Below are 26000 nucleotides of genomic sequence, written 5' to 3' on the forward strand. Positions count from 1 at the left end.
TTTCTCCTGGTTTTTAGCTTGAATCCTTCATTTACTCAATATTTCACTTAATTTCAATTCATTTTCTATTGCGGTGGCAAGAAATGTTCACAGATTTAGTGGCTTAAGAAAATGCAAATTTATGATCTTACATCTCTGGAAATTAGAAGTCTCGTATAGGTTTTTACCTATACTCAGAAAATTTCACCTGGCCAACCTGAGTCTGGTGTAAGCAGCATTCTGAGGAGCACCTACCCAGGTATGTGATGCTTTGCTGACACCAAAGAATTACCTGGACAACAGGTATCCCTGAGAGCCACCTAGAGGCCCAGGAAAATAGTAGTCATCTTTCTTAAAACTAGATACCACAGGCACACAGTTTAAATACCTCCTGCACACTGATGCTCAGTGCTGTGATGTATCTCTTATTAACTCATCCACCAGTCACCTGAAGACACTAAGTCTTAGGACTGAAGCCCAAGACACTCTAACCGATACCCCAGAAAGAAGGATATCCAGGATTCCTCATATATGTCCAGGGCTTGGGGTACACAGAGCCTACAAGAAAAAAGGAGTTCAGTTACAGACCTTATGTTTTCAAGTTACCTCTTCCAGCTTTTCCTTTCAATGCATTTCAAACTACGGTCTCCATTTTGCTCAGGTGCTTACTGTTCTCTGCCTTGTGTTGCTGCAGTAGCTTTTATGACAGCATACCGACCCGATCCCAAGTATTCCAGACTCACAGGCTTGTTGGGGGGGGGGGGACAGGATTTTGCTGAAGATTTAGATAAACAGGATAGGGATTAGTAAGAGGTCCATCACATGACAGGCAAGCTGCATTATCAAACACCTTAAACCTGAACCACCGAATTCCTATTCTTTAATAGTCCTGTGCCAAGGTAATTTTCACTGGTTGTTGAGTTCATAGATGCACCAACCACTCTCCCTATGGCTAGAGCTCTCTCTCTCCTTTAGCTCTCCTCTTTCTCTATTCTCTAGTTTGCTGGCTTGCAAACTTTCAATTTTCTGGTTTTGTTTTGTTTTGTGTGTGTGTGTATGTGTGTTACTGGAAACTGAACCTATGGGCACTCTACCACTGAGCTCACAACCCCATTTCTTTTTTTAAGATAGGATCTGGCTAAGTTGCTAAGGGTAGTCTCAAACCTGAAATATTCCTGCCTCAGCTGCCTAAGTAGCTGGAATTGAGGTGTGTCCCACCATGCCAGGTTACTGTCATTTATTCTATAGAACAATTTAGCCTCCTAATTAAGCCCTACTAATGCAGACCCTTTATATTCTATCCAGAAGATCTTACCTTCAAAACCCAAGCATGCCATTGTCTAGTTACATATTGCTGAGCAACAATCTACCCACAAACTTAGTGGTTTAGAAACAATAAAAATCATTTATTTAGCTCATGAATCTGCAGCTTGGGCAGGGTTCAACACGGAAGGTTTCTCTGCTTCACACATCAGTACAGAAGGGACTGCAGAATACACTCACATGATGGCTCACTTACATGCCTGAGAAGTTGATGCCAGAGTTCAGCTGTTTGCTCAGCTGGGGTGGAGAGCAAATGGCCTGAATTCCTTTTCATTTGAGTTTCTTGCTGCTTGGGCTTCCTAAACACATGGTGGCTATGTTCCAACAGTGTGTATCCCAGGAGGCAGGAAGCAGATGCTGCTAGTTTCTTAAAGCCTATCTCACAAACAGCATCACTTTTCTATTCTCTATTTAACAAGCAATTGTGGAACTAAGATTCAACAGACAGGAACACAATGCCCACATCTTAATAGGAAGAGTGCCAAAGAATTTGGGGACACATTAAAAAAATCATACTCATTAAGAAGCATTTTAAATACATACTTCTTATTTTTTCCAATACTTGGGATTTGAACTCAGGGCTGCTCTATCACTGAGCTACATCCCCAGCCCTTTGTATTTTATTTTGAGACAGGGTCTTGCTAAATTTTTGAGGCTGGATTCTAATTTGTGATCCTCCTTCCTCAGCCTCTCAAGTAGCTGGGATTACAGGCTCTCAACAGAGCACCTGGCAAACAGATACTTTTAAGAAGGAATTCTAAAGTCAGTTCTCAGATCAGTGTAGGCTCATTCTAAGGGAAAAAAGCAAAACCTAGAATGAGAGTAGTTTATAAAAATTTTGGTGGGCTAGGTGCTGTGGCATACCCCTATAAATCCCAGTGATTCAGGAGGCTGAGGCAGGAGGATCACAAGTTTGAGGCCAATCTCAGCAACTTTGTGAGACCGTGTCTCAAGATATAAATAAATAAATAAATAAATGAAAGAAAGGACTAAGGATACAGTTCAGTGATAAAGTGCCCCTGAGTTCAGTCCCTGCCCCCCACCACACCCACCACAAAAAGTTTTGGTGGACATGTTTGCTTTTTGTGTTTTGAGCAATATTTTGGGGTCTTGAGGGCAGAAATCGCTTGGATGTGAGGGAATCAACTTTCTTTGGGATAGAAAAAATGTTTACTATATGCCAGGTTCTCTAATTCCTGAAGAGGTTAGGATTTCAGGAAGCCTTTAAATATGGTGAGCATGCCTGATATGCTGATGAAGCTGTCTAGTTTAAACCTTGCCAGAGGCGTGGAGATTCATAGAGGAAACTGGACAGCAGCCACTGACAAGAGATTCATGTCCACCACCCAGCATGGGGTGGGCAGGGGAGTAAAGAGGGCTAGGTGTGAACAGCCCCAGGAAAACCAGAGCAAGGCAAGGGATTGAAAGCAAAGCCGTTTGGCTTTGCAGGGACAGGTCAGTCACCGAAGGGCGCAGAAGGAGGAATGAAGGACAAGCAGTATGATCGAAACTTTTTGAGTAAGTATTTATCAAGCAGAAGTAGTATAAAAAGTAGTCATCCAAATACTTAGCAGAAACTAATATTTTGTTTTCTGCCTCTTGAATTTATAGCCAGATCAATGATCATCCCTTGAATATTTAATCTTCTCTAAAGTTTTATATATCTTTACCTCTTCCACCATGGGATAAAAAGAAAGAACACGTTTTTTCAAGTCAGGGATGCCCGGGTTCAAAATTCACTTCAACCCCTTATTACCAAGTTACTTTGAATTCTTAAACCTATGTTATCTTCCTTGTAAAACTAGCATAATCACATACTAGAATGTTGTATGTATGCACATGTACTCTATAGTATTACAGAACATTATACTGTTATAACATATGGTAGATATTATTATAATGTGAAAATTACAATGAGATAATACATATTATTCTTAGTCTCTAGTTACCTTTTAAGAAATGTTAACTACTTCAACGTACCTCTTTATTTTGGCACTTCTGTCTCTGAAAAATTCAAATTCATTGCTACATAGGTTGCTTAAAAAAATACTCAAACCATTTATTGTGATTTTTTTCCCATTTATAAATATAATGCAAATTCACGGAAGGAACTTTGGAAAATAGTTTAAAAGTTGAAAACTTGAAAAATTGGGGAAAGAATTCTTAAGCACTTGATTCTTAAGACTCATTATACAAGTAGCCTTCAGAAAAATAAATATTTATAAGTGTATTTCATATTTTACAGGCTATTTTTTGTCTACTTTTTTGCTTCATAATATTATGAATTTATCTCTTCTATTTTCTAATTTTCTTGGAGGAACAAATATTAATGACTGTATCTTATTTCTTCACATTGTTGCAACATAATGTTTAACTAATTTCATATTTTAATTATTTGGCTTATTATAGTTTTGGGCTATGAAAATAAAGCTGTGATGAACGTTTTTAAATGTAAATCTTTGCACCTCTGAGTATTTCTATGAGATCAAGTTCTCTACTTAGTATTACTGAATAAAGATCATGAGCGCTCTTAAAATTTTGACATGAGATTCCCAATTCCACTATTTTCAGCACACTTATATTCTCAATTCTTTAGAAATATTTGATTCTAATGAAGAGTTGCCATGCGAATACCCCAGTTAGAAACTTCTGCTTTTGTGTTTCCTTTGATATTATTCTAAAAATAGAAGGATAAGAGGTTCCTTGTGATTTGTAGAAGTACATATTTTACTGCAGAAAGTACAGACTTGGCTTTTATGTCTACCCACCGCCACCCTGCAGTTTATAAACACTGGAAAGACTAATGATCTTAGGATTTTAAGTGTATTCCTTCCTCCCTGGGTCAAATTTCTCTGGAGTAGGGCTCTCAACCAAGCAGGGCACTCACAGTGTGGTTGCCATGGCTACATCATAGGCATTACCTGTGATGCTTATGTGTTTCCAGTGCAAATCCTTGGCCCCCCTCCAGGGTTGTTTATCAGAAATGGAGGGGGACTGATGAGAAGTGCCAATCTATGTTTTAACAAGCTCTCTGGGTGCTTCTTTTATAAATTTAAGAACTGCTGCTATGGACCATGGGCAGTGACCACCACAGGTTGAATATTTTCCTGGAGGGAAGGAGGAAGGCTGATATTTTAAGGCAAGAACTCTGCTTTTGACCCATTAAGCTAGTGCAATAGTACCCAACGAGACAGTTCCTCTTGAATTCTCTTTTCCACGTTTTTGTTTTTTTTTTTTAAATGAAGGCAGTAAATGTCTGTCTCAAGATTTTATTTATTTATTTATTTATTTGGGGGAGGTATCTTTTTTTAAATCTTTCTTTTAGATATACATGATAGTAGAGTGTGTTTTGATGTATTCTATATACCTGGAGCCTATCCTTATTCTAATTAGGATCCCATTCTTGTGGCTGTACATGATGAGAGTTCACTGGTGGTGTTCCAGAATTTTAATGAACATATTTAAAATATAGTTTAAGAAAGAGTGTTTTCCTTCCTGTTATGGTTTGGATAAGCTGTTGTCTTCATGCAGGAATGTTCAGAGGTGAAATGATTGGGTTGTGAGAGCTGTATGTAATCAGTCTATTATAGATTGAAGAGACTGGGTAGTGACTGTAGGAAAGTGGGCATGGCTAGAGAAGTTGGGTCACTGGAGCTATACCCTGGAAAGGGTCATCTTCCCTGTGGCCCTTCCGCTCTTCTGTTTTCTGGCTGCCATGAATGGAGAAGCTCCCTTACCGTGACCTTCAGCCATGATGTTCTGCTCACTTGGTTCCAGAGCAATGGACTTGGCTGACTATGGACTAAACCTTTGAACCATGAGCCAAAATAAGTTTACCTCCACTAAGTTGTTCTTTTCAGATTTTTTTTTTTGCATTTTTGCATTATTCTAATTAGTTATACATGACAGTAGAATGTATTTTGACACATCATACAGAAATGGAGTATAATTTCTCATTCTTCTGGTTGTACATGATGCAGACTTACAGTGGTTTTGTAATCATATATGTATATAGGGTAAAAATATCCAATATATTTATTTTTTTTTCATTTTTTTATTGGTTGTTCAAAACATTACAAAGCTCATGACATATCATCTTTCATACAAAAAATATTCAATTTATTCTACTATTATTCCTAGCCCCAACCCCCTACCCTCCCTTCACTCCCCTCTATCTAATCCAAAGTACCTCTATTCTTCCCTAGCTGCCCCCCAATTGTGGATAAGCATGTGTATATCAGAAAAAACATTCGGCCTTTGGTTTTGCTGGAATCGGCTTATCACTTAGCATGATATTCTCCAGCTCTATGATATAGTTTGATCAGCAAACTGTATCATTTCATTCTTCTTTAAGGATGAATAATATTCCATTGTGTATATATACCACAATTTCTTTATCCATTCATCTTTTTTAAAAAATATTTTTTTAGTTGTAGATGGATGCAATACCTTTATTTTTTTTAATTTATTTATCTTTATGTGGTGCAGAGGATTGAATCCAGTGCCTCACACATGCTAGGCAAGTAAACTACCACTGAGCTACAACTCCAGCCATATCTATTCATCTTTTGAAGGGCACCTAGGATGGGTTCTATTGTTTAGCTATTGTGAATTGAGCTGCTATAAACATTGATATGGCTGTGTCACTGTAGTATGCTGATTTTGATAGCTGGGTCAAATAGTGGCTCCATTCCAAGTTTTCTGAGGAATCTCCATAGTACTTTCCATAGTGGATGCACCAATTTGCAGTCCCACCAGCAATGTATGAGTGTACCTTTTCTCCCATGTCCTCCTCAGCATTTATAGTTGCTTGCATTCTTGATAATTGCCATTCTGACTGGAGTGAGATGGAATGTCAGTGTAGTTTTGATTTGCATTTCTCTAATTGATAGAGATGTTGAACATATTTTCATATATTTGTTAACCAATCATATTTCTTCCTCTGTGAAGTGTCTTTTCAGTTCCTTAGCCCATTTATTGATTGGATTTGGGGTTTCTTGAGTTCTTTATATATTCTGGAGATTAATGCTCTATCTGAGGTGCATGTGGTAAAGATTTTCTCCCATTCTTCAGGCTCTCTCTTCACATTAGTCATTGTTTCCTTTGCTGAGAAGAAGATTTTTAGTTTGATTCCATCCTATTTATTGATTCTCTATTTTACTTTTTGTGGAGTCTTGTTAAGGAAGTCAGTCAGTTCCTAAGCTAAAATGGTGAAGACATGGGCCTGCTTTTTCTTCTATTAGGCACAGGGTCTCTGGTCTAATGTCTAAGTCCTTGATCCACTTTGAGTTGATTTTTGTGCATGGTGAGAGACAGGGGTTTAATTTCATTTTGCTTTATATGGATTTTCAGTTTTTCCAGCACCATTTGTTGAAGAAGTTATCTTTTCTCCATTATATGTTCATGGCATCTTTATATAGTATAAGATATTTATATTTACGTAGGTTTGTCTCTGTGTCTTCTAATATGTACCATTGGTCTACAGATCCATTTTGGTGCCAATAATATGCTATTTTTGTTACTATGGCTCTGTAGTATAATTTAAGTTCTGGTATTGTGATGCCTCCTGCTTTACTTTTCTTGCTAAGGATTGCTTTGGCTGTTCTGGGTCTCTTTTTTTCCAAATGAATTTTATGATTGCTTTTTCTATTTCTAAGAATTATGCCATTGAGTTCTTTATAGGAATTGCATTAAATTTGTATAGCGCTTTTGTCAAAATGGAATTATGGCCATTTTGACAATTTTAATTCTGTCTATCCAAGAGCATGAGAGATCTTTCCATCTTCTAAAGTCTTCTTGAATTTCTTTCTTTAGTGTCAATAATTTTCATTGTAGATATCTTTCACTTTCTTTGTTAGATTGAATCTCAAATATTTAATTTTGGGGGGGAGGGAGCTATTGTGAATGAGATAGTTTTCCTAATTTCTCTTTCAGTGGATTCATCACTGACGTATAGGAACGCATTTGATTTATGGATGTTAACTTATGATTGTTATGTCTTGTTGGTATATGATTCCCTTAAGCAGCATGAAATGTCTTTCTTTATACCTTATGACTAGCTATGGCTTGAAGTCCACTTTATCTGATATCAGGATAGAAATCCCTGCTTGTTTATGTGATACATGTAAGTGATATGTTTTGTCCTACACTTTCACCTTCAGTCTGTCGATGTCTTTGCCTATAAGGTGAGTCTATTGGAGACAGCATATTGTTGGGTCCTGTTTTTTAAGCCAATCTGCCAGCCTATGTCTTTTGATTGAGCCATTTATGCCACTAACATTCAAGGTTATTATTCCTAGTCAATTTGGTTTATTTCTAGTTTTTAATTTGAATTAGTTTCTGTTTGATTGACTATTCCTTTAGTGCACTTCCTCCCTTTGCTGGTTTTCACTTTTTTTTTTTTTTCATTTTCTCTTCATGGAAAATTGTATTGAGGATGTTATGTAGTGCAGGTTTTCTAGTTGTGAATTCTTTTAACTTTTGTTTATCGTTTGTATCTATGCACCTTCATCTATCTTGATAAATCTTAAGTTTGGTCTTTTCATGTTATCCCATAGTTCTTGGAAGTTCTTTTTATGGTTTTTAACATTATCTTTCCATAGACAACTCTGTTTTGAAGATTATATATTTTGTCTCCATTGCCTGAGGTTCTGTCTTCTATGTGGTCTAGTCTGTTGGTGATGCTTTAGATTCAATTTTTAATTTGGTTTATCAGTTCCTTCATTCTGAGAATTTCTGCTTTTTTTTTCAAAATCTCTGCCTCTTTATTGAAGTTATCTTTCACTTCCTGTATTTTCTTTCTGATTTCATTCCTTACACCGTGTTTACTTTGAAGATAAGTTTAACTATTTACATTCTAAACTCCTTTCTGACATTTCCTCCACTGTTCTATCAATGGATTCTCTTATTGGATTATCTTGATTTATTTGGGGTGACTTTTTCCCTTGCTTTTTCATGATGTTTGTGTGTCTACCCATCTAACAGTATGGATCTGAGACAGTTAAGTTTTTACTCTGTGGACTTACAGTGTCCCTGAAGGTTTCCAGTACCTCACTGTTCAGGGGGGGACAAATAATAACAGCAACTACTTCAAACAATGTACAGCATTCAACAAAATAGTTCCTACTATGATGTCTACAATGTTAATTATCACAATAAGCAGAAATAATATGATCAGTTATTGACTACAATAAAAACAACAAGTTTGCAAAAGGGTTTACTTGACTACAATAAAAACAACAAGTTTGCAAAAGGGTTTACAAGTTTAAATGGTGGACAGGGAGAGAAAAGAAGTGATATATGATATTATGGTTATGAGGGAGAAGGAGAGAAGATAATTTAAAAAATTAAAGGAAGAGTGAAAGATAGAGATTGGCTGTTAGCAGAAGAAAAGGAGACTCAAGGGAAACAGGCAGGAGAAAAAAAAATATATAAAGTAAAAATATATAAAGCAAAAATTTCAAAAAAAAATAGTAGAATACAAAACAAAAATAAAATATTTTGATCAAACATCCTAGTTCACAAAAAAACTAGTCCATGAAAAATAACTGACTTCAAAAATGCTAGAAATGAGAAAAAACATATAAAAAATGTATAAGTGTCCATTAAGGTCACAATTAAACAAAGAAAAAGAATTTAAAAAAAAAAAGTGGGGGGAAAAAAGATCTTGATGAAGAGCTAAAGAATTCTTTTCATTGAAGTTCAAAATAGTCTAAGCTTCTCTTTTCAGCAGTTTTTGGTAGGGTCATCTGGAGCTTGATGCTTCACCCTCTGGATTGCTAGAGAGAGAGGTAATCCCTTGTGGAATTCCTGGAGTTAGGGTTTAGGCTTAGGCAGGTTCCAGGCTCTTTGGTTAATGTCAATTGTTCTGGAGATTTAAATCAGCTCACCTCCAGGACCCAGTACTTGCTAGTCCATGGTGGAAGACTGTACCCCAGGGATCTCCCCTGGGTTTCACTCCTGTGGTAAGGGAGCCAATTCTTAGTTTCCTACATCATTTGCAGATCCCACGTTTCCTGGTCTCAGTCTCTCCTGCTCCAACCCCTCTGAGTTCCTGGCCAGAGGCATCTCTCCTAGAAGATCTGCCAAGCAATCCGACTGGAGTGGGGGCAGTAGAGCTGAGTGGGTTTCTGCAACCAGTTGTCCCCTGCATAAACCTCTTTCCACATTTGATTCTCTCCTGGTCACTGAAGCATACTCTATGCTTACTGGGCCTGTATTTCAGGTCAAAATTGGGTTTTCCAGGAATCTACTCCCTTAACTGCCAGCGCTTGTGCCATGGCTGCAGAATGGTTCCTTCCTTTGTCCTCCTCAGGCTGCTTGGAGAGATGGCCGCTTCTTTCCCTGCACACAGATATTATGCAGTGTGTCTTTCAGATTTGTTTTGGGCAATGTCCCTGATCTCTAAACACTCCATACCCAGATACGCCTCAAGCCTCCCCAAAATATGGGTTCCTTTACCCTTCACTATGCTCATGGAGGGATCGTTGGCTATTCTTTGGCCTGGCCACAGCAGCAGCTATGGCGCTGCTGATATTTTCCCTTACCTTATTATATTCACCCTCCTGTGTCCTTGGTCTGTTTTCAATGTCTGGTTTTAAATTCCTGCATAGCGCCCCCTCTTTCTTTGTTGTTCACCCACCTTGCAGACAAGCTGCCTGTCTGCTTTCAGGGTTTCATGCCACATTTCAGCCAGGAAAGAGGCCTCCTCTATTCCACCATCTTTCTTGTCAGGTTTTTAGTCACAGAAACACAAAAACTGATCAAAACACTCCTTTTTTAGTAAATTTAATCCAGCCTTTATTTTTTGACATTTTATTTAGTTTTATTCTTTTAATAAAATAAAAAAGTAATAAGAGCACTGTACTATGGAGGCAGAGTACATTACTTTGCTATGGAGATTGTGACACAAATCTGTCCTCTTTAAATGACACCTTGGCCATCTTGAGGAGCACTCTTAGTTAAAAATGCCCTGGGTGTAGTTTGGTAGTCATTGAACACTTGTCACCCACTGCATGCAGGATACTAAAGACTATATGCATCATCCTAGTTTGAGAAGGTTACATTTTTATTTGGGAAGATAAAATACTTACATAAGAAAAACAAATACATTAAAAAAATAAAAACTAGAATATACCAACAGGAGGCAATGGAGAAGAACAATCATCTAAGTTGGTATGGTTAATTCCTATGCGGGTATATGTAATAAGCATACCTGGGAAGCAGGTATCTCTGTGGCTGGCAGCTTCTAGGCACAGGAAATGGGATAGGAGCTGGGCTTGGGAAGATCCATTTAGGCAGGAAGGCAGGAGAACGATAAGAAAAGAGGAACAGTCAAGAGTAAGGTCTCTTTGGGAGAGCCACCCTGCAGGGACAAGAGGCAATGTTGTTCATAATGTCATGCATCCTAGGCTAGAATGAAACACATAACCTCTCTAACACTTTATGTGCTTTGATTCTCATAGACAGAGGATATAATAGTCCTTATCTGATTTGATTCTTATGAAGTGCCTGTAGTAATACCTGGCACTTAAATGCAATATGAAATGTTGGTTAAGAAATAAAGATAGAGGGAGACTTTGGTTGGGCATAAATAATTTTAATTTGGAGGACTTGTCTGATTAGCCAAGTAGTTTGTATTTACCGTGCTTCAGATCTCATTAAAGTGCTAAAGTCTTCTTTCCTAGTTAAGGAATATATAAGAACAGCTCTATCTTTAAGCATCTTTGTATATCTCAACAATTTGAATATTTTCTTTCATACTGACTTCTTATTTTATGACTGTGTTTACATGGTTAATCTTTAAGAAAACTAAGTGGGAGAAATACATTTAAGTACATTTTTTAAGAGTGGAAATAGGTACCCTGAAACAGACTGGAGTTGATTCAGTTTCACTAAAAAAACAAATCAGGTAATTTAAACCGAAGCCTACTCTGGAAAGAGATGTCCACACTTTTTACATGTAATCCTAGAAGATTATGGCAGGAATCTTTCTAATAAAAATAGAATGGTGAAACAGTTTATAGGTTTATGTGATGTTCCAAGTCAACTGTGAATAAATTAAACTTTTATTAATAGGAGGGTAGCAAAGGATTACTGATGTCATTCAGTGGTGGAATTTTTATGAATCTAAATTTTCATATTCTTTTCTAATCTCATCAAAAAGAATTTCCAATTGTACAGCAAGATCTCTGAGCGTGCAAATTGTTTACACACCCAAGCTGAAGATAAACAGGACTGACTCCACCCTGGGGTTTTGGATGCCATGGATAGTACAGGAAGCTGATACACACAGCCAAAGCCAGAGGCCAGTTCTGGGTAAGTAGTAACTGAGGTAACAACAAAGAAATCATGGGGCCTAGTTCAAATATCACCTCCTCAGTGATGTTTTCTTTATCTTTCCCTTCTAACATTCTCTCACACATGAGCTTTTGGGGGACACCTCACATCCAAACCATAACAGACGTGGAATTCTCTTAATACATTTTTCAAGAACTTCCTATTGGAAAATACCTATTCTGAGACTGAATTTTAGACTCATCTCACACTTCCTCATGAAAATTCTTTCCTCTTAGTAATTACCACAATCACAGAGGACAGTGGCAATAGAACTTGATGAAGAAAATCAGTAAAACCTCGAGATTTTGAACACATTTTTTGGGGGTAACATTTATACCATTGTGCTAAATGGCACAAAACTATTTTTATTTGTGTTGCTTTCCTCATTGCACTGTTTCTGGAGGTAAGGCAATCTATCTTGCTGGTATTCTTTTTCAACCTAGTACATTTCTTCATCCTAATGGACCCTCCATTAACAAATTGCAGGAAAGAATCCATCACATGGGTGGGCTAGATTTCTTCTATTTCCCCCCTCCAAACCACTCTTGACTCTCTCCACCAGCTCTAGAATGTTCTAGAATGTTCTAGTCTAGAACATTCAGAACTCTTGCCCTCTGGCTATTTCAATGGTCTTCAGGTGATCAGAGGGAAGAAGTTGAGGTCAGGTATCTGTTTCTCTCCTGGTGGAGATAAGAAACGCTGTTCATGCCCTCAACCCAAAACCACAGCTCTTTCCACCCCTTCACCTGTCAGCCTCCCTCCTGTTCTCAGTCTCAGGGTGCTACACTGTACCCTGTGGTTTCCCTACACCCTGCCCATATCTTTATGAAGTTTATTGAGTTCTTCTCAAATTACCCAGTTTTAAAAGTTTCATGTAGTAACTCTATTTCTTACATGGATCTTGGCATAGAAAAAGAAACTGATAGGGAGGAGAGTGACTAAGAATAATAGTCTTATGCTCAAGTTCTGAGAAAGATAATGATTAGGCTGAAGTATGGTCTTCTGGCATTTTCTTCCCTTTCATTAAAAACTATCTATTTCATTTATGACATTGTTTTATTTAGCTTTTTTGCTGCTGTGACTAAAAGACCTGACAAGAACAATTTTAGAGGAGGAAAAGTTTATTTGGGAGCTCACAGTTTTGGAGGTCTCGACCCATAGACACTAGGCTCTATTCCTCAGAGCTCGAGGTGAGGAAGAACATCTGGTGGAAAAGTGTGGCAGAGGGAAGCAGCTCACATGACAATCAGAAAGCAGAGAGGGACTCCACTTACCAGATACAAAATATATACCCCAAAGCCAAGCCCCCCAATGTCCACCTCCTCCGCCATTTCCTACCCACCTTCAGTTACCACTCAGTTAATCCTCATCAGGGGATTAATTCACTCATTGGGTTAAGGGTCTCATAACCCATCATTTCTCCTCTAAACCTTCTCACATTGTCTCACACATGAGCTTTTGGGGGATACCTCATGTGCAAACCGTAACAGACATGGAATTCTCTTAATACGGTTTTCAAGAACTTCTTATTGGAAAATGCCTATTTTGAGACTGAATTTTAGACTCATTTCCTACTTCCTCATGAAAATACTCATTCTTTCCTCTTAGTAATTACCACATTCACAGAGGACAGAGGCAATAGAACTTGATGAAAAAAATCAGTAGAACCTCAAGTTAACTTGGGCCTATGGAGAAATGGACAAAAGTCATGTTTTACACAAAATGAAAAATTTGTTATAATGTGAAAATAGTGTTTACATGATAAGTAAATAAAATAACAAAACTGGTAACCTTTCCAAATCTCATATGCTCATGAGTAAAAGTCCAAAAAATAGAGTCACTCCCCAAAGTCAGAACTTGACACTCAGGAGTGCTATAGGGCTGCATATTAAAAGTTAACATTAGTGAATACTAATGAAGTGCCAGGCACTTTCCCTTGACCTTATTTCATCTGCACAACCACCTATAGGCTGCTGCTTGTTTGACAGATGTAGAAGCTGAGAGGTTTAGAGGTTTAAAATTTTATATCAGTAATAAGAGGAAGAGGTAAGATCTCAGATGTACAGGAGTACCTTGCTCCAAATCTCATTCTCTGCCTTACTCTCCTCGTCCCACCTTCCTGGATGCTGCATGTGAATGATACCTAATGCTGTACTACTCCAAGCCCTGAGAGTTAGAGAAGAAATAACCCTGGGCTCTCCAATTGCTTGCAAGGTGGAAGTAGAAACAAAATGGAAAAAACAAACAAAAAAAAAACCTCTTTTATCAATAACCATTGATGAGAACCTTGCTCACTGCATCTCTGATGGCACACACATTAACCAAATACTACTGTGTGTCATGCGCTATGCTTTATAGGCATTATCCCCTGGATCTTTAAACAGCACAGTGAAATAGAAATTATCATACCTCTTTCGGCAATGACAACCTGAGTCGCATGTCCCAAATCATTTACCAGTGGGTAATGGAGCTGAGATTCCAGGCCTGGCCTCTCTATTCTTTCCTGCTCCCTTTTCTTCTCACTGCCTTATTTAGGTGACAGCTCCACTGGTAAGGAATGCTGAGGTTTCAACCAATTTGAATCTTGAACAGATTCTGAATGCTAGGATAGGTCCCCTGAATTCTGTGTTCCCGTCCTTTAACAGGAGGCCACTGAGATGATTTTAAATGAGCTTTGATTTATTTGTACTTAGTGAAAAGAGAACTAATGTGATGACTGCATGATTTGGGCCTTGCTTTCCTGCTCTGTAGCTATTGGCAGCCTGTCACATTTTCACGACACTGTCATCTTTGCTATGTGCACTCTCTCTGCTTTTACTTAACATTGTGCTGGAGATTGCATTGAGAGAAATTAGGCAATAAAAGAGAAATAAAAGCCATCCAGATTAGAAAGAGATAAGTAAAACTATCTCCATGCACTTTTTTTAACAGAAAATTCTAAGGAATCTGCAAAAAGATATTAGAACTATTAAATGGGTTTAGCTGGGTTGCAGGATACATACACAATAAATGCAAAAAGTATGCATTTCTACATATTTGCAACAAACAGTTGAAAAACCACAATTGCATTTATAACAGCATTGAAAATCTTAAAATATTTGGAATAAATTTATCAAAAGAAGGGTAAAGCTTATACTCTGAAAATTACAAAACATTAAAAGAAATTAAAGATTTAAGTAATGGAAAGATGTCTCATGTTTATTGGTTAAGAAGTAATATAATTAAGATGGCAATACTCCCCAAATTTATGCACAGTTTCAACACAATCCCTATTAATTCCAACTGGGCTTTGTAGAAATTGACAAGCGGATTCTAAAATTCATACAGAAACTCAAAGTACTTAGAATGACCAAAATAATCTTGAAAAAGAACAAAATATGTGGATTCATACTTCCCATTTTCAAACTTAGTATGAAGCAACAGTTATCAAGACAGTGTAGTAATGGCATAAATATGGCATGTCAAATAATGGAATTAAATGAACAATCCAGAGTTGAGCCTCCCTATTCATGGTTAATTGATTTTCAACAAGGATATCAAAACAATTCAAGGGAGAAAGAACAAAGTTTTCAAGATTGCTATTGGAACAACTAGATATCCCTATACAAAAGAATGATTTTGGACCCCCTCCTTCACACAATGTACAAAAATGAATCTAGTACCTAAATTTAAAAACTTAAACTACAGAATTCTTGGAAGGAAATATAGGAATAAATCTTTGTGATTTTGGATTTGGGAATGACTTTTTCTTGATATGATACCAAAAGCACAAACAAAATGAAAGAAATAACAGAGTTCATTAAAATTACAAACTGTTGTGCTTCAAAATATATTATCAATAAAATGAAAATACACAGAATGGTAGAAAATATTTGCAAATCATATATATAATAAGGGACTTATAGCTAACATATGTGAAGTATGCTAGCAATTCAATAAAAAGATAAGTAACTCAATTTTTTAAAGGGAAAAGAATCCATATAACTTTTTCTTTAAAAAAGATAAATAAATGGTCAACAAGTACATCAAAAGAGTCTCAACATCATTAGGCATTAAGAAAATATAAATCAAAACCATAATGAATGCCAGTTAATATCCACTAGAATATCTATAATAAAAAAGAAAGACACAATGTTGGTTAGAATGTGGAAATAGAACCTTTGTATGCTGCATTTGGAAACATAAAGTAGTTTAGTCACTTGAAAAAACAATCTGACAGTACTCAAAAAGTTAAATGTGGAGTTATACTTGATGTGGCAACTCCATTCCTAAGTATATATGCAAAAGAAATGAAAGAATCTGCCCACCCCAAAATCTGTCTATCAAAGAATTATTCTTAATAGTCAAAACTGGAAACAAACCAAAAGTCCATCACGAGTGAATGGATAAACAAACAGCACACCCATATAATAGAATACTGTGTGACCAAATCAAAAGAATAAAATACTGACACATGCTACAATTAGAGAAACTTTGAAAGTATAATGCTAAATTCCAACTACATGAAATGTTCAGAATAAATCTACAACCACAGAGAATAGGATAGTGATTTCCTAGGACCGGGAGATGGGAAGATTGGAAACAATAGCTAAAGAGCACAGGTTTCTTATTGAAATGATGGAAATATTCTAAAATTGATTATGGTGATGGCTGTACAACATTTTGAATGTGATAAAATATTAAATTATTTACTATAAGGGAGTGAATTTATATAGTGTGTAAATTCTATCTCCATAAAGCTATTATAAAAAAATGTACATTTGTTATTGTAAATTCAAACTTGCCTCTAGTACCATCACAGAAAGAGATACAGGAGTCACGGAGTAAGGGCAATGACTCTCAGAACTGTGTGATATAAGGCTTTGTAGCTACTGTCCCATTTGTTAATTTCATTGACCTACCATTTTCATTCTCTTATAAACAAATCTTTGTAACCAAAAGAATCCTGTAAATATAGCATAGTGAGTTGAGAGAGCAGGTTCTGGGGTGAGACTGTCTACATCTGAGTCCTTGTTCTACCATTTTCTAGGTGACAAAGCGTCTTCTGTGGAGTGAGATGTCTTCTCTGCCTCAGTTTCTCCATCTATAATTACACTGCTCTGTTCAGTGATCACTAGCCATTCTAGGATACTGAGCACTCAAAATATGTTTTGCCATCTTGAAATGTGCTATAACACATCACATTTCGAAGACCCAATCCTTCTCCAAAGTAGAATATCCCATTAATAATTTAATATTAATTCCATGTTAATATGATAATACTTTTAATGCATTGAGTTAAATAAATAAAATGCATTATTAAAATTAATTTCTCCTGTTTCTGTTTACTTTTAAATGTAGCTACTAGAAATGTAAAAATATTTGGCTCACATTATGTTTTCCTCATTGGTGCTGATCTACAACATGGAAATATTACTACTTTTTAAACAAGGTTGTTGTGAAGGTTAAATGATTTGATATATATATAAAACACTTAAAAATACTTGGCAAATAAAAAACACTAAATAAGTGTGAGTTTTAACACTTATTTGAAGGGGAAGACAGGACACATGACAGGGAACAAGGGTTCATAGAAGTGAAGCCTGGCTACATCCATACCACTCATAGGAAGAAGCTGACTGGGCAGAGGCCTGGAGACTCATCTTCCAGGACCATGTGGTTTCCAGACAGACATCTGCACAGAAGATAGAGGCTGTCTGACATTTGCAACTGTGAAGTGGTCAGAGCTGTCATTTTTAAATGCAGAATATGGTCCATGCCTCTTAAAATTCTACCATGTTTCTCTAAAAAGGAGTCACTGTTTATCCTAGGCTTATGGTTTCTTGTTTCTCTGGAGAATGCTAAAGTTGCCAGCATGCCCTGTCTTCATGTGTGAGCAGCGATTTGGTTAAGTTCTGCTAGATAAGCAGTCTGGAGTGGCAAAGCACAAATGTTCAGGGCACCAGAGTCTCACTTTTTGGGAAGTGAATATTTTACATTTCAAAGAGGCAGCTGTGAGTTGTTAAACAACCCATGGCTGAGGTGTGTCAGCCCACTATATCTTCAGCTCATGCCCTGGACCCACTCGCCATGGCATGAGCTGACAGTATATTTACCGATGCTTCCTCAGTGGCCGATGCAACCATCCGCTATGCTCCTGCCACCCTCGGTTTCTGACTCCTTTCTCCCTTGTGAGTAATAGAACAATAAAGGTGCTGTTTGGAGTTTTCTGAAAAGTAGGTTTATGCTTTCTTTTTGAGCTTACATGTCCCGACTGCTGTGGTTTTCAGGGGCCTGTTCTCCAAATGTCTCTGACCTCCCATCTAGTGACCTTGGCCAGCTCTACACTGCTGTGGAGGCTTGGCTGTATGTGATCTTGGTCTCATAGTGTTGGAAGTAATAAAAGACACAAGGATATCAATAAGATTTCCACATATTTATTACATCACACTTCATTTTCAATTTACAGCTCTTAGTGGGCTAGCTAAACCTTCATCATATGTGTGTATGTTTAATGGGCAAATAAGCACCTGTCATTCATTTTGGGGTTTATCACAATAAACACATAGATTTTATTAATAAATATTTTTAAATGTTTGACATGGCTCGTTTAATTCATACAAATAAACTATTTCATTTCATACTTTCAAAATCTAAATCCATTTCTTGAAGCAATGTTCTCTCCGTTACAGTGGTTATCATGCAGATTGTAGTCAAAACCAACCAAGATTCTACCACAAAACACGCAAGGCAGAGAAACCTGTATAAGGAAGTCCCTTATAAAAAACAGTGTGCCACATGTCTCAAGCAGATGTGGCATAAGAGTGGTCAAATGGAGTTTCCAAAATTAGTTGTTTTTTTTTTTAAATTTCTATGTGCTAATTTCATTTGTTTTTGGAAGGAGGTAGAGATCTGAATGGATTCCCAGCAGTCTCATTGCATGGCTAGCAGAAAGATAAAATGATGTGTTTTAATTCTGCATATTCTCTACCTTAATGCTTAATAAAACAGAAGATGTAAATATTAATTCTAAAAGCTGGCTAATAATATTCTTTTAAAGTCTGGTCTCCAGCCTCTCCCTGCAGCCTCACCCCAAAAAAGAGAAGAAAAAAAGAAAAAGGTCTGATTTTTTTTCCCCCTTAGCAGACAATATGCTTCGTAGAAAGCCAGACAGGCTTAAGGTTCTCTCAAAGGCTTTCGTATCTATTGACTGCCAACTGTCAAAACAAAATTGGATTCTCCTGAGTGTATGTGTCTTTTTGTTTGCTTGTTTTGTTTTTAAACACTTGTTTCTTTTTAGAGCAGAACTAATTTCTCTGTGCTAGATGGGATTTGAGAGAGGTTCAAGAAAAGTAGAAAGTTGTTGAAAGTGTCACGTGATGACTCAAAGTGACATTGCAGGTAGTGTACTGAATAGGCCCAAATTTAATCAATTGAAGTTTTCCATCACTTTTTACAAAAATCTTAAATACAGGTAAATATGTAAACACTGTGCTCTCAGAGAGCAAGCACTTAGGCATGTCACATTGTATCCCTTTAGAGGAGACAAATTCAAGTGAAAAATCAGCACTCAGTTTCAAAACCATCCACCTGAAGAGGAGTCTTCCGGTTGCGAGGGAAACACCATCTTGCACATCTCCGAGTTCTCTTGGTGGAGCGGGAATTCACATCCTGCCAGTAGACTTTCTTTCCTTTTCCGAGAGACATAGCCTCTGCCTGTGGACAGCCTTTCGTACTTTGTCTCATATTGCCTGCATTATGACAATAGCAACAACAAAATCACACACGTTAAAGTCACCCCACACCCATCCCAGCCAGGTTTCTGAGTGTACCCTTGACGCCTCTGTCCCAGAACAATTTGTCAAAGGACTCAAGTACCAAAGATTACTGTGCTCCACTCCCGCGAATGGGGTGGTTTTCTTCTTCACATTTCCTTTCATGCTACTAATTATACTCCAAATGCCTGGGATATGGGAATCCTGCCATATATTTTTCTGGAATGAAGGACTGAATGCCTTTCATTTCTTTGGAGATGTTTAATAGAACTAAGCTTCACAGGCCTTCGATGTCTTCTGCTCCTCATTCCAGAAGCCCCACCTTCGGGACACTCCCCTTTAGGGTAAATAGCAAGTCCAACCAGATTTAAGCTGAGAATGCCGACAGGAAACATTGCCAAGGCTCCAAGCCCAAGTGAAACATGGAAACCAGGTAACCATGTGGCTGGGTTGGTGGCCACTGCATTTTGGCTATTAGAAGGTTGACATTTTTCATGCATGGATGGATGGTTATTCTAAGCATAAGATAGTATAGGTTAGTGATAGTTTAATATTCTAACTATAAGGCACTGACATTTATTTCATGAAAATATAACCTATTCATATTTGTACTTATATGGGTCATAAAATGTTAGTAACATGAGATATTCTGGCCTGGTTATCAAAGAAGATGATGTAAATTGTGACTTGCTATTTTAAGTACACAAATTATCTTATAGTCAGATAGTTTATGTCAAAGAGATTTCTATAACTATCACTAAAGAATCAGTGTTACCTAGACCCAAAGCATTCTAGCTCCATGGGACAGTACTGCTCCAAATAATGGTAAAAAAGTTCAAGGACACAGTGTTCGTGAGACTATAGATTGGAGGAGATGTTGTGAAGTTGCATGAACAAGTATCTATTTGGCTTTTAAGACATTAAGCATTCTATTAACCCATTTTTTAAAATTTTCAGAATTCTAAACACTTAATCTTGAATTCAAAGTTAAACAAGGACAGGTTGATGTACAGGATAACTAAGAATTGTGAATTCATCTTATCCTTTAAACCATTGTAAATGGGTTGCCAGGCGTTTTGAACTTTCTGTCCAGAGGACAATTGTGAAAGATACCAGACAGCAAATGTACATCTGGTATTTTGGCTGAAACTATGTGGTAACTTCTACAGTAAATCAAATCTCTTTTTTATCTTGATGAGTTATTTCTGGATTAGAATATGACTTAATTCAGAATCAAATAAACTAGTCATTGGACTTGCGTGGTATCCTAGGAACTGACTTCTTAGTTTTATTAATTATTCTTTTAATTCTTTAGAGAAAGTTCATTTTTTGCTTGACTTCTAATGTTTGGTGATTTTTTTAAAAAAATTCTGAAACTGAACACTTAAAACTGAATGTAGCTTCTGGTGAGCATAGATGGTCCTGGATCGTTCCATGAGCACTTATCTTACCTGAATGGAGCTTCAGCCCTATCCATCTGCATGCAAACTAAGAATGGGTACTGAGAAAACTGCACTGTGGAGATGAATTCCAGGCCGGCCTCTGATTCTGCTCTGGTTTCCAGGCCAGCTTTCACAAAAGAGGAGTCCACTGTGATGTCACCGGTTATTACCACAGCCACCCTAAAGATTGAGAAAAATACATGTTCATATCACAGTTAGTAGAGCTGGACTGATAGTACAAGTTGTCTGAACTTATGACACTGACAATTGGAAGGAAATACTTAGCAATTGAGAGGTGATCTGAATGGGCTTGAGTCCTGCTGCTAACCAGGGTCTGTTTGGTGTCAGAGATGAGCCAGGGAAGTTTGCCCTTCTCCTCCCTTCTGTTCTAGACATGGGAACCAAATGTGTACCAGGTCTGACATTGTGTGCTACGGGCATCCCAAGGACCAAGAGGAAAGCATGCCTAGAACCCAGTCCTCTTAGGAGGTCAGAAACACCTGAACTATCATTTAAAGAAGTATAAAGTCTCCAAGAAAACAACTGATGTTTATAACAATTTTCTCGTTAACTATGGCTCTGGTGGCTTTGAGGTAGCTATATATTTCCATTTAATTACTTTCTCCAAAGAGTCTCTAGTGGCCTGAGTCTAGGTTGCCATCAAATCTGAAAGAATATTAGTTACAAATAACCATTCCTTCAGTGGGGCATGTGCAAGGCATGCTCCAGGAGGGTAGGTTTAACCGTGGTCCTCTAGAGAGAGAGACAGATAGATTGGAATGGCTGGGGAATGTGGCTTGAACGACAATGAAGAAGATTAAAAAAAAAAAAAATCTCCATAGGATGCTTACAACCAGGATCACTAAGTAATTATAGACTTTAAATCAAACTGTGGGTAATTACTCCCATAATCAAATCAGAGTCATATGTCCATACTTTTCTTTTTCAAAGAAAAGAGATTGTCTTAATTTTTTGCTGTGCAAACTAAAATCCCTACTGCTGTGGTTGCCAGCATAAAAGTAGGTCAGTGGTTGTTTTAATCCCTGAATCCCTTACAGAACCTTCTAATGGTCTTTACTCAGCAAAGGCTTAAGAGATATTTTTTAAATGAATGAATGAATAAATGAAAAATGGAGAACTGATTAGTTACAATATGGATGCTGGTAGTTTCTTAGGGATATTGTGTCCTCTTTAAAAATCCAGACTATTTTGTTGCTGTTGCCGATTATTCTCTGCAAAGAATTCTATTCAGTTTAATTTGGAGAAATTTCTATCTAGAAAATACTTTGAAAAGAGAAGATAATTGGTTCAGTAGGAAGCCCCAACTTATGCTGCTCTCTGACTGTCAATTCCATTTCTCATTCTTGGGTTCCTTCTAGTAACAGTATGTGTCACCCTCACTTTAAATATGCCACCAGATTGTTCTCAGTTGCTTCATTCACTATTTACAATGAATAAAAGTTCAATTTTATCACTAGGTATGGTGACATATACCTGTAATCCCAGCGGTTAAGGAGGCTGAAGCAGGAGGATCATGAGTTCAAAGCTAGCCTCAGCAAAAGCAAGGCACTTAGCAACTCAGGGAGACCCTGTCTCTAATAACATACAAAAAAAGGGCTGGGGATTTGGATCAGTGGTGGATGCCCCTGAGTTCAATCCCCAGTACCAAAAAAAAAGAAAAAATGTTCAATTTTATCATTCTTATCTCACTTCTGTCCTCTTAAATACCCTAAAATATGAAAATAAATTGCATTTCCTCTTCATTGTCTTTAATTTTATGACAAACAAAAGAATAATTATTTTTATTATCATTGGCTCAGAGACATTGTTTTACTTTCAAAGTAAAACATTTTCATTGAATCTCACAGTAGATTAGAAAATCTAAAAGACCTGAGAAAAAGGCATGTTGATTAAAAAATTTAAAAAGCTTAAGGACTCCTAACATTTAAAACTTAGATTCTGAATAGAAGAGATTGTCTTTTTATTTTAATTCATTGAAAATAGCAAAAGAGGAAAGGTTTTGGGCTGTGGTTGTAGCTCAGTGGTAGAGCACTTGCCCAGCTCAGGTGTGGGTGTGGTACTCAGCACCACATAAAAATAAATAGACAGATAGAGAGAGAGAGAGATAATAAAGGTTAAATTATTTAAAAGAAAAAAAAAGAAGAAAGGTTTTAAAATCCAACAATTGAGTTAAGCTAAAAATTTAATTGAAGTGGCAACCTTATCAGTTACTAAAGTGGAATAGAAAGAGAAGAGGAGCCCCCTCTTCTATGGGGCACAATGATGCTGTCTTTAAAACTCGAATGATACTCAGTTGAGTTGTCTTAAGTACTGATCTACTCCTGAAAAGCTATGAACAGAATGACATCTCGTGATCAATTCTAACTCTATGATTTAGTGATTGCAAACAGAAAGCATGTATTTTGAAAACTTCAAAGGTTGACCAATTCCCAAAACATAAGTCTGCCATTCTTTGTATAGAGTATTAAAAATATTTTGCTTACCGATTTTTCACTCTGGTTTTAGATTCACGATACCACAGACTAAATTCCATTGCACCTGAAATATCAATAGCTAGACCACCCTGGACTTCTATGTTGGCCTTTAGGCCAGATTGCAACTGAAGCTCCTAGAAGAAGAAGACGAAAAAAAATTATATATATATATATATATATATATATATATATATATATATATATTCATACACACATGTGCATACACTTGTATATTAATAGTGATAACAGTAATAAGTACAGTTTAGTCTACCCCCTTTCCCAAAGCACATTCAAGCTCCTGCTGTAGATGATGCCATTGAACTTGTGTTGATGTTAGAATCTTTCTCTAGGCTTGGAAACATGTTGGTCTTTGTCTTGATCACCAGGAATAGACTGCTGATTTGCTAAATTAATGAGTCGAATTAAAATACTAAAGAAGTGAAGCACCAGTTGAGAAGGGTATTTTCCTTCCATCATTGCCTCACTTTGGGAAGGCCAAACGGTTCTCAATATGTGGTCCTCTGAGAAGCAGCATCAACATCACCTGGGAACTTGTTCAAATGCAGATTCTCAAGTCCCTGACACCTACTGAATTAGGAACTCTTGACAGAAAGGCCCAGACATCAATATTCTAATGGGCCCTCCTGTGATTCTGATGTGCCTAAATTTGAGAGCCACTGAACTAGAGAAAATGAAGGCACCTCTATCAGAAATCCAGTTGTGGCTTTTCTTTCTTCATGGTGGTGAGGGATGGACAAAATGACCTCCTTCGGTCCTTCAGCACTTCTCTAATTATATGCTGTGTCAAATATAGACAACTTCATCTTTCTGACAAAAGGCAGGATTAAAAAATCCCAGTGCAATATACAAGTTCCAGGAATTGCCTAGATCAAGCTTGGAAAGGAATGCAAGGCAATTTAACTAAGCCTTAATACCTTGCTTTCTGACATTTGAAATGACATTGAATTAACTGCCAAGTCCAATATGAACTCAACAGCATTTTTCAGAGGCACAGTAATCATTTACAAACAGACCATCCTGAGCAATTTCATGGTTGTCTGAAACCCATTGTTTTATGTAGTTTGCCTGCTTTTAACCTTTAAGTCTTGGATTTTCCAAGTACATTAGGCAGGGTGATGTTGGCTGAAACTTTTTTCAGCTAGATTGGAATCAGATTGCCTATGGGAAGTGTTGAAAGTGATAATGATTCTGGGAAAAAAGCTTGGTCTCCTCAATTTTGATATTCCTCCAAAGATCGTAAGTTCCTGGCAACTTGCAGCATGACTCACTTCTTTATGTAACTGCCTTACTCAGCCCAAACAAGCCATGCATTTGCCAACTACAAATGCCATGATTTCACTTTCTGAAAAGAATCGTGTTGATCTCCCTGAATTTCAAAACGTGTGGCAGAAAAATCTCAGACAAAGAACTTGGTTAATGATCAGATGTCCTGAGAAGGTATGGTAGTAGCATGAAACTGCTTTCTTTCTGAAGGGCACTCCTGGACGGAGACATGAGATTCTCAGTGCCATCTCAGGACACATCAGGAGATATTCCTACAGACACTTTAAACTGTGTTCAATCTAGAGTTGAAAATGTGGTTGTTGTAGAATACGGGGGGTTGTATCATGTACTACAACAAATGAACACATTTGTGACCTGAGAAAACTATGGTCATGTCCAAGTTTTAACCTATGAATTACAGGGCCAGGATATCTGAGATCTGCATGTGCACTGTAATTGTGGTTATGTCAAGAAAACCCTATTTTGTGCCCTGCCTCAGAAGTATTCCTTTCTTTGCATCTTCTCCTCTCTTCCTAATTCGAAAACCACAATTCTGTTAGTCCTTCCAGCCCAGCGGGGGTCTGTAAAGTGGACCTTGACTTTTCCATTGACCATACACTAGGGGGATGCCAAAATGCACCAAGTGCTGTGGACAAGAACATTTTATGGCTATTAGACAATCCACCTTTTGTAAGAAGAGAGCATTTACGTTGCAATGTGATTTTGAAGAGTACCTTGGATTTCTAAGAAATTCTTTTTTTTTTTTTTTCCTTATGCAAGGGGACCATGGAAGAAATCTTATGTGATGTCATAAAGGAATTTTCTTGAATCTCTTCATGAGGGAAGATCACAGATCCCTGTAGAAGAACAAACTACTTTTTCCTTTTTGAAAAGGACTAAACCACATCGTGTAGTAGTTCTCATTTTTGAGGTATAAAGTAAGTGAAACTAGTAATTTTTGAGGGCCTACCTTGTGCCCAAAGCGCTACTTTTGGTAACTCATTTAATACTCACACCAAGTTTCCGTAGTAGGCATTGTATTTGAAAGCTGAAAGGACAAATCAGGCCCAGAGGCTACATTTGGAGGCAGAATAAATCCATAGACTGCCTCTAAAGTGGAGATTTTTCTACTATTATATGTGGCTATCACAAACTCATAACTCTCTTTTTTTTCTCCTCATGTGCAAGAAATTCTATTCCAAAAATATACTGCCAAAAAGAAAGAGCATAAGCTAATATACCTGTTTGACCGAGAGTAGATATTTGTTTAATTTTTTGCCTAGACTAGAAGAACACATTACTAGAACTTTGATTTGTAGCTGTGTTTCACATAGACACTGACATTTTGACAATTGATCCCATTGCTTCCATTTATGAAAATGTGT

General features: G+C 37.2%; 1 protein-coding gene across 1 annotated transcript in view; it reads right to left on the reverse strand.

Moving 5' to 3' along the window:
• Positions 1 to 19188: 19188 nt before the first annotated feature.
• Positions 19189 to 26000, reverse strand: part of Mttp (microsomal triglyceride transfer protein) — a 48499-nt gene continuing 41687 nt past the window's right edge. Inside the window, exons 16-18 of the mRNA XM_076864679.2 lie at positions 23341 to 23465; positions 20846 to 21016; positions 19189 to 19370 (exon numbers count right to left, since the gene is read on the reverse strand). Coding sequence (XP_076720794.2) covers positions 19196 to 19370; positions 20846 to 21016; positions 23341 to 23465 — 471 coding nt within the window. The 3' untranslated portion in view covers positions 19189 to 19195. The remainder of the gene's footprint in view (positions 19371 to 20845; positions 21017 to 23340; positions 23466 to 26000) is intronic.

The sequence above is a fragment of the Callospermophilus lateralis genome, chromosome 8 (genome assembly GCF_048772815.1).
Source record: "Callospermophilus lateralis isolate mCalLat2 chromosome 8, mCalLat2.hap1, whole genome shotgun sequence".
Classification (NCBI taxonomy): Eukaryota; Metazoa; Chordata; class Mammalia; order Rodentia; family Sciuridae; genus Callospermophilus; species Callospermophilus lateralis.